This window comes from Trachinotus anak, unplaced genomic scaffold (genome assembly GCF_046630095.1).
Source record: "Trachinotus anak isolate AG129_WGS33_773 ecotype Australia unplaced genomic scaffold, CSIRO_AGI_Tana_v1 ptg000025l, whole genome shotgun sequence".
NCBI classification, from domain to species: domain Eukaryota; kingdom Metazoa; phylum Chordata; class Actinopteri; order Carangiformes; family Carangidae; genus Trachinotus; species Trachinotus anak.
Window position 1 is genome coordinate 10646374 of NW_027273876.1, and position 12498 is coordinate 10658871.

Genomic DNA, 12498 nt, shown 5'->3' on the forward strand with positions numbered 1-12498 from the left:
CTACCCCCGATAATTTAATGTGTTTTATAAAGGAAAAAAAAAGAGGCTGATTATGCAGACCAGACAACACAGAGCAGTTCCAGGTTTATTAGCAGCAGTAAAATTTGGTAATGAAAAACCTTTAACTGATGGCCACAGGGTCACAGCGAAGGTTTTACACCATATGTAAAGTGTGAAAGCGTGATATGGACATGGCTGTCCATCATATGAGGCTTAACATGGGCAACCGTTGCTGAGCCTCACAATTAGTCTCTTATTCTCTCACACACACAAACACAGACTCATTTCAGTCTGTCCTCCAAGTTCAGCAGTCTCCCCCTGTTGAGTCATCTTTTATTCTGCCTTTGTTAACGAGTACATGCACACACACACGCGCGCACGCACACACACGCACGCACTCTTACATTCACACACTCATCCACCATGAAAATACAGTCACCCCTTCTTGAGTCAGCCCTCCCCCTGTTGTTACGCTGATGCACACACACACACACACACACACACACACACACACACACACTCACATACACATACAGTCTCTCTCCCTCTCTCTTTCTGTACAGTTTCCACTGGCGTCTCTCTCTGCCCTGCCCTCTAATCAAAGCCATATGTTCCCCAGGTCCCTTGCATGAAAAGTCTGTTCTGTTTGCAGCGCGGCTCCCACTGTAACCAGCCCCACACTTTGTTACTGACAGAGCGACTCAGTGTTGAAAATGAAGTGTAACCTGCAAAGGTTTGCAGGTTGATGTTTCATCCTTTTAGCTTTCTTTTCCTTTCAATCTGCTTTCATAATCCATTTGATACTGGTGCTATCAGTATCATCTATGTGGTGATAAAAGTTGGTTATAGGAAGGTAGACAGTTTTAACTCACTTAAATCCTTCCTATTCCCTCATTTGTTTCAGCATTGATGAGCTCTCCTGGTGGCTGCTTTGATAAAATCTTCATGAGTAAAAGACATGTCAGTCCTTAGCTTTGATCATTCCTGACAGACGAAAGTGTTAAAGATTTTCAGTGTGTCTAGGTTCACATTTCCTCTTCAGATGAATCAACTGTCTGTCTTAGTTAATTAGAGAAACATGTGGTTCGGGAGGGCCAAAATGCGGCTGCCCAAACGTATTAATCTAAGAGACCTTGCCAGTTTGGCCCCATTATGTGACCATGACTAATGTAAACATAACCAGAACTTGGTATTTTGGGTCCTAACTCAACACTTTAATAATACTCCCTTCAAATGATTGGTAATACATGCCTTAAATTCTCCTAATAATGGGGGTGCCATTCTGTTTGGATGGATAAAGTACAGATTCCATTTAGCTAAGTTTTCATCAGTGAAATTTTCAGGCCAGCAGATGGAAAGCAGTTTTCCATTAGTTCTTAACCCACTTGAGCTGTGATTCCCTGCCCAAAGCTGGAAAGGCAGGCCAATTCCAGCTCTTGGAATTTGGGATACAAAGATTTGTCTCATGTCTTCTATCAAGGCCCTATGTAGTTGTTCCTATTGTGAAACTAAATGTAACGTACACAGTGTAATTGCATTTTTAACCTGTTTTTCTGATTTTTGAAGTTTGCTCTTGATGCTTGACAGTGTTTAATTAAGAAGAATTTACAGTGGCCATTACTCCGTCGATACTGGGGGATTGTTAGTGATGATTTTTCAATAAAAATCAGGCATTAGCAGGGTTTGGACTCATTAAATGCTGCAGTGGTTGAGGGTTGGGTTGAAAAAGAAACCACGTCACTTTTTTTCAGTCAGGGTTTGGTCTGATTTCCTCTCAGTCAGATCACAACCTGGCTGCCCCTCAGTTACTGTATCCATACTACAAAAATCAAAATAAAGATATGTTATATTTTGCGATCACTAAGAGTCGCATTACTTCCCCCTTACATTCTTAAGCAAATAAAGATTGTAAGTATTGAAACTGCACCGATCTCTCCCTTTGTCAAGGTCTTTGCACAGCATGGTAACATTTGTTAGTTTCTTTTCAGCTGCCACCAGTTTAAGGAATGTGTTTCTATTGTAGTCATATGATGGTTCTTTTCTTCACTCACCCCTGTGTTAAAGAGAGAGGGGGGGGGGGGTCCTTTGTGTGGAGAATGCATTATTATACTGAAGATTTAAAGGAGCGTTTTCTGTGACTGGATCTCAGAGATGTTTTTCTGATTTCCAGTGCAGTTCCACAACCTTATACAGTCTAATTCACATTCCTGTGTAGTATGTACGGAGCTTTTAATAAGCCATCAATGTGCACTGTGGTTTGGATAGCTATCAAAGAGCAATGCATCAAATTTCCCCTATACTGGTTATTGTTGTTTTCATGGGGCATGTTGCTATGTCTCTTAATAGCAGCTCACTGTAGTTATAGTAGTATTTTTTATAATCTTCCAGTAGTTCATATAAGATTGTAAATTCATTTTTTCCAATAGCCAGTCCAGTTTTTTGGCTAGATTAAGACTAATGGCAAAACCAAGTGTCAGATCATTGCATCCCTAGTTGTTAGTTTTGTTTCTTGACTAAATCGCCTACCAAAAGGAGTTTCTTACATTTTCCCACAGGATTCAAATCTGTTTGTGTTCGGTATTTTGTTGAGAAAGCTAATAGTCACCTTTTTGGCATCACCAACGGATTTGTGACTAATATATAATCTGTCTGAAATCTTCGCTTCTTCCTTGTGAGACTGTTTCTTTGCAGTTGGTTGACACTAGTTGGACCATCACTCACACAGCATGCCTTTTTTTTTTTTTTTTTCCATGACCCCCACACAACAAAAAAGGGGATTCCTTCCCTCCCTGGCCTGTTCATTATGCTGCTGGAATGCTGAAGATCCAATGCTGAATCTGAGTGTGAAGTATTTAGCAGAGTGTTTTGGAGGCGCGGGAGGATAAGTGGAAGTTAGTTTGAAGCTAGCTCTCATTTTACATTAATACATTTTCAGTTTAATTTACTCTGTCACTTACTTTCCTTCGTTCTCTGACTTTCCAGTATTGAAGTAAGCTTAAAAAGTACTTGTACATATGAGGTGTAAAGGTTTTTCCCAATAACCACATCGCTGCTCACTGGTGAACTTTCCTGAGCTGCATGTGAAGGTGGACCTAATCACATACCAGGCCATGAGTCATCGTTTGGATGACTTGTGAAATAATCCCTTGTGAATGAACATTAGAGAAAGGCTTTTTTGTGAGAGTGAAGGCCCCCCGTTGATAGCATACACACTGATTTAGGACAGGGGTTGTTCAAAATCTGTTCCAGCCATGAGATTACTCACTTTGATTGACAACCCATTAGACAAATTGTAATTATCAGTGTTTAAATCCATAATTTCAATAAGCAGTTGAATGTCTCAACTTGTAAAAACCTATGACCCACTCTGGAGCTGTGTCAGATGTAGATTCAACTAAGATCAGTTAAGACCTCTTTGAGCCTCGCCCATAAAAGTTCACTGCTCAGTTCTGTCGTATCCCTACCTCTGAAGCCAGTGCACTGGCCTTTCATCACTGACCTACTCAAGATTATAAAACACATTTTGTTATCCTTTTTTGATAATGTGACAGTCATTGATATTTTCACTTCAAGGCCTTGAGATGCCCGACATGTGGACCTGGCTCCAGTACACGGTTGTGTGTGAATGTCACGCTGCACCTCACTGAAATATTTGAACATGTCCTGCGTGTGAAAGCAAAATTAGTATTAAAAGGTGTAACAAAAGAGTTAAGCTCCAAAACAAATCATACTGTACGTCATTTTTGATGCATGGCAGTTTGGAAATAACCTTTTTTGATAAATGAGGGAACAACTGGCACACACTCACAAATACAAAACCGTTGTACACATTGCTGTTGTTAACCATCTGATTCTGATTATATCCAGTTTCTTCAGCACTGTCAGAGGTGCTGAGATCATCCCCTTTTGCTTTCATCAACATGTGTTGCACTTTATTGCAGCGCGGGAAATGTTGGATCTTGTTGGACAAAGTACCCAGCAGCTCACTTTTAAAGCACAATGGGTAGACAGCTGTCTGTGCTTGTTTCATCAGGTTTTTCAGTGGTGCACAGTTTGAGATCACAGTTTTCCTTTTTAAAATCTGTATTCAAGCCCACATTCAAACCTTTCATTTGATAGAAATCATTTCCTTGAGTATTTTTTTGATAAATATTTCTAAATTTCACATAATCCAGCTTGTCCAGGATAGTCTAAAATATGACCAAGAGCAAATGTGCAGTAGTCTTTGCTAGTTGCCCGGCAACCTCATGATTGGCATGACAAATGCAACCGACCCACTAAAATCTCAACTTGTTGTTGACCTATTGTGCAAATCGCTTTAGAGGGGCTGCTAGCTGGAGTTTGTTTTCTTTTGACAGAAACAGGTTAACTAGTTCCCTCTGTTTGCAGTTGTTATGGTAAGCTAAGCTAACCAGTAGCTGGCAGTACCTTCATATTCACAGATATGAGAGTGGTATCAGTCTTCTTATCTAGCCCTCAGCAGGAAAGCTGAGGAAATATTTCTCATGTTGTTGAACTATTGCTTTAATATTGAGCAATGATCACCTAAAAAACAAACAAAAAAACATACAGTACCTCATTTAGGACAGAATCCTTTTGCAAATACTTGATGAAATCAAATAACTGGGTGTCATGCCATTTCTTTGTTTTGTGCTGTAACTGCCAGAGTGATGATTGTCAGGGTTAGGTATTTATGTCAGTAAATGATGTACAAACCTTAAAAAACGCATTCTGATTGGCTGCTGAACTTTCAGACTGCCTGCACAAGTCCCATCCCTCATGTCATTCCTCGCTCTGTTTCTCTCACAGAGCAAGAGAGTGAGAGAGACACAGCCCTCTCACGCTCCCTCTCCGTCTCTCACTCAGTTGACAAAAAAGTAGTGAGCAGGAATCCTGATTCACTTTGAAAACCTGGAGCATTAGATTTGCAAAACCTTTTAAGAAGCATATACCCACATTAAATGTAAGTATTGTCAGAAAATTAGGTCAATTTTTTTTTTTTTTTGTAATGGCATTTTGTGGGAAGAGAAGCCTGGTAGAATGAGTGCTGTGTTGGACAATATTGTGTATAATACAACAAGTGAAGTAGAAGTGATTGAGTGTTTTCTTGGTCAGTGCACTTGTCACTTGGTGTGACCTGGTTTCCTGTGTGGGTGTGTCTGTCTGTGTTTGTGGCCCAAGGCTGAGATTTAGCCTGGAAGAGCCATTAGTTTTCCTGGCCAGGGTCACAGTTCAGCTGATAACAAGAGCTACTTTGAACTGTGCTTGTTTGTGTTTTTAGGTTATGTGGTAATTGTGCTGTTTCTGTATATTATAATTATGAAATACAGTCCTGAGGATAAACACTAAATGAACAGCTGTCACACAGCTATATCAAGTCACACTTTGAGTCCACATGTTTCCATTTTAAGTAACCATATTGTTGAAATGCTATCCCGTTGCTAATTTCAGTGTTTTTAAATTAGCTCGATGGCAAGCACAGCTGTCTTATCATGCCTCTGGGCACATGGCTTCAGGACTTAAAGCTGCAGCACGCAACTTCTTGCCTTCGAGTAACCAAAATATTGCGCTCGTCTCGCCCTACCGACAGGTTCATGCCCTAACATGTGTGGTGTCAGTTTGTGTCCTCGAATGACATCAGCTTTGATGTAGTAGCCAACATCTGTACAGCCACAACATCCACTCAAGCAACAGACAAATACAGATGGTCTCCAGTAAGAAAAGTGATGCGTGCGCGCTACATGTTTACAATCACATTTAGTTTTACTGCACTGCTAGGACTTGCCGGTGCTACGGTTACTCTCACCCTTCATAACTACACCCAAGCTCAATGGGAGGTTGTGCCCATAAAAGATTCTACATACCAAACTTAATTTGTGATTTCAGGCACAATAATATAGGCATGTACATACAGGTTTGCAGAAAGGTGGAGTATAATTTTATTATTCATCCTTATTTTTAATGTAAAAGAAAGATAAAAGCGGGGAAACAGTGGCCATGTATGATTTGATGCCAAAAAAGTTAGCGTTTCAGTTCAAGCAGGATTGACAGCAGTGGAACAGCAGGAACAGATGAGAGATACACTGTCACAGGTTGTGGCTACAAGTTTTGCATGTATTCTTTGCCAACTTTTTGATATGTCTGGTTGAACCTGTTAGTTGACTGTGACACACGCCGTTGAGATTCTTCCTATTATGGATCACGGTGGGCTCTTGCCACAGTGAAGAATGGACTATTCAAAAAAAAATGACATGATGACAACTTGACAGGCGCTTCTGAAAATGGACTCAATTTTGATTTACTCTGCTCTGCTGGAAACATTCAAAAATGTATCTTGTCGCTTGTCACTAGGTCAAAGGTCTTAAGGAGTGAGCAGTGTAGCAGTGTAGGAAGTAACAAGTTGCTCCCAGGTGCTGCAGTTTCAGTCCAGAGTTTATTGTGCAACTGATATGTTGAAATCCATTGTTTATCTAGGAACCTATTGTTAGTTAAGTTTCTTGGGCTAATTTACTGTATGTTTGTTTCCTTTTAAGGTTTGCGTTTTGTTTTGGTATTTGTCATATTTCAGGAAGGGCAGAATTTGGTAAATGAATTGAAAAACTTTTATCCTTCCATATCCTGTAGTTTTGTATGTTTTTCATGTAGAATTACTTTTTTGATGAGCAGCATTATGTTGATTATTTAATTATGTAAAATATTTATTAGTTTGGGGGAATTCTGGATCTTTGCATGTTTATTACTTAGTAGTTTATTATTTTAAATCAGCAAAACTAGTAAAATTACAATGGTGTCTTTTTTGTGGATTCATTTGATTATTAGTGTCATTGCAGATGTGTTGAACAATGGTCTTGCATTGCACAATATGAACATAAATCAAACAGTGCTTTCTCTAAGTGTCCCATCATCAACGGTTCTCTTATTTGAGCTATCACATCAGTCTCATCAAAAGACTGCAGCCAAGCTGCAGAGTAGAGGAAGGCAGACGAAGGTTAGATGACACTGTGAGCTTATGAATGGAGCACTTGTCTCTTTCATCCCTTTGGCTGAAGGTCTGTCTGTGTGAAAGTAGCACAGAGCCTTGAAATAAGGCTGCAGACATCCGACACAGACACCTTGATAAAAATACTCTATATGTGCGTGCGTGCATGTGTGCGTGTTATAGGGACTTGATTTTTACCAAGAATCAGTTAGCTGAGCCCTTTCCTCCTTATTTGTGTGCCTCTTTCTCCGTCTTTCTCTCTCTCTCTCTCTCTCTCTCTCTCTCTGTCACACACACACGCAGACACACTGAATGTGTAGCTGGTCCGTCGTCTCTGGGTCGGTCCCACATTCCGACTGTGGCCCATGTATTTTGGCAGCGTGTTGAGGGCTGTGGTCACTCTAATTATGAGGTTTTGGGCACCAGTCATTTGGATTTATTCATTGCTGGCCGCCATTGCAATACCAGAACCACACAATTAGTATCCGTGCATGTTGTGGCTGAGCGTGTCTTTTACGGATGTATTTCATGCTAAAAGGGTGCATAACTAATCTTTGCCCAGCTCTGATTTCTTAGCCTGCCAGTGTGCTAGATTGATAGAGACAGATTATTCCAAATTAAATCTGTTTTTTCTTTCTGACATATTGGGTAAGAGACATCATTTCCTATTTATTGTAGAGCTGTGTGTGATGAAAGCCAGCTACTGAAAATGGACTGTTCAGTTTCATGGACATCATTACCTTTCCTCGTTTCCAACTGGCGTTCTGCTGAGTTTGCATAACTGTCTTCTTTTAAACAGTCCGTGCTTTCATTCGCGACAAGAATCTTGGGCTTCAAGACCACTGGACAGTATCGACATAAAAAAAAGCTGTTTGTGATAATTGTAATCAAATGTGGTGATAAGTGTTTGTGTTGGAGGAGGTGGGAAGTTCGGGGGCGTCACAGTTTGTATAAATAATGTATGTATTTACTAGCATTGCAAACTCATAGCATGCTGTTACATTCACCACTAATAACAGTGAAGTGGCTCACAGTTGCACACTGTTTTCTGGAATCCATAATGTAATCTTATTTTAATCAAAGGTTTGTTTTCCAAGTATTCTGGGGGCATTTTATGCCTTTAGTGATAGAAGACAGTGGAGACGTGACAGGAAACAAGAGGAGAGAGGGTGAGTTATGGGGAATGATATCCAACAAAGGTCCCCTGGTCAAATGGGAATCAAGGACACTTCAGTTCATGGTCAGCGTCTTAACCCCTAAACCCCCAGGCTGCCCTCATTCTGAAACTGCTATTTCAAGATACCAGTTGCGTAACACTAATCCAACACAGTTTTTTTTATACTCCAGATAATGTCAGTAAAGGATGATTTTAGATAACTGTGGGATGATGAAGATGAGGTGATGAGTCCATATTATTTCTCCCAGACACAGCATACCCAAAGTATTTATAAAAGTTCCTCCTGTTATTTAACTATACCAAGTACATAACATGTCTTACACTGCATACATCATCTCAGGAAATGGTAATAAATGCACTTTATATAGTTTTATTCAGTGGAAAATCTGGTGTTTTTGATGGGTTTAAAATGAATGTTGTTCCTCCCTCTGTTACCCCTTCCCGCTCAAAGTCAGAATTTGTTTTTTCAGTTGTTTCAGTCACAATGGCTCACACACTGTGAAGTGATTTAGCTGAATAGTTACAGATAAGAAAGCTAGTGTGATGAAAGAGGAACACAGTATGTGTATTACTCAGTCTTAAACTTTCTAGCTGTCTCAGTCTGTCCTCTGAATATGGCATGGAATTTTAACGTTTATTTGGCGTAAAAAAAAATATATAATTGGAAATTAGTCATGAAAACCAGGAAAAATAATGACTGCTGTGTCTGTGTTCTGTCTGTCTGTCTCTCCCAGGGCCTGCGAGTGGATAACTATGTCAGAGATACATCAGAACAGTGGTACACACATGGCCGTGTAAGCTGTGACTGTGACAGTGCTATCAAGGAAATTCCTCGGTCCCCCAGGGTCACCTCCGTGGGTTCTCTATCTGGTGGTTTGTACAGCTGCACAAGCTTCTGTTTCCACAACACACAGAGACAGACAGAGCACACTCTGTATGGACGTGCTGTCTTAGTCACTCAAGAGGTCATTGGAAGCTGAAGTTGTTTTGCCCCGGCACAAACCTATGCTCATGATGACACACTGAAATTAAAAAAAGAAGCTTGGGACTGTTGTGTAGCATGACGTGGATTCTTCTGATCATCTAAGTAAGTAACATGAACTTTAAAATATAGGTGATGACTGACGAATGATGAATGATTGAAACTTCTCTAGTATTGTTAGTAAAGATATTGCTCCACCACAGCTGAGCAGAGAAAGCAGGGCTCACTAACATTACTCATCTGGACCAGCTGTTGGTAAGCATGACAATGCTGTCACCTTACAAAATATATGGGGTTTGAAGCCTGCAAATTTCATTTCCTCTGCAAATTTCATTTCCTCCTTGTTCCTCTATGGAGCCACTAATTGAGATGGAAGAAGTCATTCTCCAGTATAAGGAACTTGCAGAGTCTAGTATTTGGACTTAAGTCAAATTCTGAAATGTTTCTAAATGCTGTTAGGTTAGATTACTCCTGCTTACCTGCCCTCAACATTAAACTCTTACTTCTTTTCAAAGCTGCAGTGAAACAAGGGACAAAACAAGACGCTCCAAGGAGACACGATGGACACTGCAGAAAATCAGACACAGGTTGGGGCTGTAGTCCTGGCTCGCCGTGCTTCTCCTCCATCCACTGGGAGCAGAACCAACAGAGAGGCCAGACATGCAGATGACAGCCAGGAAATACAGCGATACTCTGACCAATTGCTGCGGTCAAAACAGAGGAGCAGCCCTTCCCTCCTCTTATATAGGAAGCTGTCATGTGACAGTGGGGAAGGGACAATTTTGGATGAGGAATATGGGTGTTTGGATTGCAGCTCAAAACTCTTCAGTGCCGAAGAGAAACTTTGTCCAGAGCTGTCGGCTGGCAAGCGAATTGAAGGAATAACTAATACAGTTGCTCCAGTACCTGGGAAAAGTTCAGAGGGATCTCCATGCCATCTGGACGCCCCAGGAGAACGTGTGGATGCAGGCAGAAACAGAACTGGCAGCACCTGCTGCTCCTGCACCCTGTCTAGCCTTTACATGACTTCAAACACCTCCTCTTGCCACAGCCCCAGATCCAGTCCAAGCCCTGACTGCAGCCCTGTTCACAGTCCCTGTCTCAGCTCCAGCCTCTCTAGGCCCAAGCAGAGACACATCCGCCGCAGCAGCCTGCCTGTGTCTATGTTGGCTTCCCACAAGGTAATAAAGAAGGACAGTGCTAGCCCCGGTTAGCGTCAAGGCTGTGTTATGTGTTTTATATACTCTAAAATGCATGTTTTTCAGCACTAGATGAGCCACACAAATGTCAGTATTTACACTACAAATGTAATACTTTACCCCAATAAACAGTCTGAGTTTCAGGCACTGCTATGTGTTTCTCTTCCTCTAGCCATCACCTTGCCACTCATTGCGGTGCAGCCCGTCCAGTGAGCCGAGCTCTTTGGTGTCATCTCCCTGTAGTTCCCCTCTTACCAGCCACCATCAGCATCACCAAAATGGACACATCCGCCGGCACCATCTCAAAGACGGTTACTCGAGTTTAGAGAGGCTCAACAGGAGGCCCAGGGTTAACAAATTCTCCCTGGAGAAACTATTCCTGCGCCGGACATCTCTTGAAACCATGACGACAACCTTTGGGCACGGTGAGAGGTCACCATCATTAGTGACCAGGGACTGTAGCGGGGGCAGCAGCAGTGATGAGATGGATGGAGAGGGTCCCTTGGATAACACAGAGTTTGTAAGGAACCGGAAAGAGCGTTCCACTGTCCTAGTGAGGCGCTTCTTCAAGAATAATCAGAAGGTAATTAGGTAATATTAGGTCTTTTAATTGATTTTAGATGTTCTTTTTTTCCCTTTTATCACTATGGAAACACCTTCATTTATAATGAGCTTCAAAGTACTTTCCTTCTCTCCATAAGGTGACCAAATCAGTGTGTACTGGAACCAGAGCGATTGTCAGGACGCTGCCGTCAGGACGCATCTCAGAAGAGGTGTGGGAGGTGGTTGTTAACCACAGGGTATGGCAACCCAGCAAGAAGGATATGTGGCCAATCTTGATGCATGGCGTGGGAGAAAAATTCCGAGTCTGCAGGGACATGCTACGCTTTGTTGGGGTTAAGCTACAGCAGGTAAGAGATTGAAAACACAGAGTATGTGTGTATAGAGGTTTTAAAGCATTCCAGACTTCAAGAACTCAAATGAGCTAAGAAAGTTGTTGCAAACATAGACTCAGGACAGAAATGCAGTGAACTTCTCAGGTATATCTTTCACACCCAGGTGTTTTAAAATGATGTCAAATTTACACACACGTTAAGGCGGTAGGTTTGTATGTGGTTTCGGCCGCAAGAAAAAGTAACACTTTATAGCTGCGGTGGCACAGAGTATTAGTCTTTACGACTTGACTGATTCTTGGTTCAATGGAGAAAAATTGTTCTGGATTTGTGCTTTCCACTGTTTGCATAGAAATGTTATGCCTGTTATGCATGGCAGATGAATAATTTGTTCAAGGAATATGTTAAGAGATCGACACACGCGCACACACACACACACATCCCAAAACACATACACATAGGCTCTTTGTTCAGGTTAGGGCCCCTGCTGTGGAAAAATGATTTATTCTCTGTTGGTTCTGCTCTCAATACTAGTGACAGACGGAATGACTGAACCCTCTGTGTGTGTGTGTGTGTGTGTGTGTGTGTGTGCGCGCGTGTGTGCGTTTGTAGATGGACTAAGCAGAGTTGGCATCTGCATTAAAGTTACAGCCATGGAAACTGGAGAGAGACTGAATGAGCAAGACAGAGTGAGAGAGTCAGAGAGGGATGGAGGACGGAGGAAAAGAGACCCAGAGAGAGAGAGAGAGAGAGAGAGAGAGAGAGAGAGAGAGAGAGAGAGAGAGAGAGAGAGAGAGAGAGAGAGAGAGAGAGAGAGAGAGAGAGAGAGAGAGAGAGAGAGAGAGAGACCGACCGACCGACCGACCGACCGACCGACCGACCGACCGACCGACCGACCGACCGACCCAGTTCATTGCTGTGTTATTATCCAGTTTCCAAGCAAGAGAGAGAGACTGTTTTACAAACACGTAAAACCTCTCACAGGAGCGGTTCAGCTTGAGCGGCCGTGGCAGGAACATTTCAGGGAATACACACGCCTATCTTTCAATAGACTTTTGTCTTGCACGCTCACATTTAACAGCAATCTGTTGGAAGTCGTGCTCGCCTGTCCTAGAGGTGCAAACATTATGAGAATCTGTGAGGACTCAGGAATCGGCAGCATCAGACAGGATGCACTCTTATCCGTCTTCTTCCTGTAAAAACTCAAAACACATGGAGACCGAAACCCAGTGTCCTGAAGACACCTAACAACCACTGAATTACACAAG

The 12498-nt window shown here is 41.9% G+C and overlaps 2 protein-coding genes across 7 annotated transcripts in view; one reads left to right on the forward strand and one right to left on the reverse strand.

Moving 5' to 3' along the window:
* rbp4 (retinol binding protein 4, plasma) overlaps positions 1 to 12498 on the reverse strand; it is a 249499-nt gene that overhangs the window by 64350 nt on the left and 172651 nt on the right. The window contains exon 1 of one of the 3 annotated variants that reach the window (XM_071461830.1): positions 1160 to 1170. The exons of the other annotated variants lie outside the window; for them this stretch is intronic. The gene's annotated coding sequence lies outside the window, so the exon portion shown is untranslated. Of the gene's footprint in view, positions 1 to 1159; positions 1171 to 12498 lie in introns of those variants that run through there. 3 annotated transcript variants of the gene reach the window in all.
* Positions 1 to 12498, forward strand: part of plce1 (phospholipase C, epsilon 1) — an 83760-nt gene that overhangs the window by 2655 nt on the left and 68607 nt on the right. For 2 of the 4 annotated variants that reach the window (XM_071461812.1, XM_071461815.1), the window contains exons 2-5: positions 8891 to 9243; positions 9654 to 10319; positions 10510 to 10920; positions 11039 to 11248. In XM_071461812.1, the coding sequence (XP_071317913.1) occupies positions 9699 to 10319; positions 10510 to 10920; positions 11039 to 11248 (1242 nt within the window). In that variant the 5' untranslated portion in view covers positions 8891 to 9243; positions 9654 to 9698. Of the gene's footprint in view, positions 1 to 4801; positions 4964 to 8890; positions 9244 to 9341; positions 9394 to 9653; positions 10320 to 10509; positions 10921 to 11038; positions 11249 to 12498 lie in introns of those variants that run through there. The other 2 variants (XM_071461814.1, XM_071461813.1) reach the window with 2 other exon arrangements.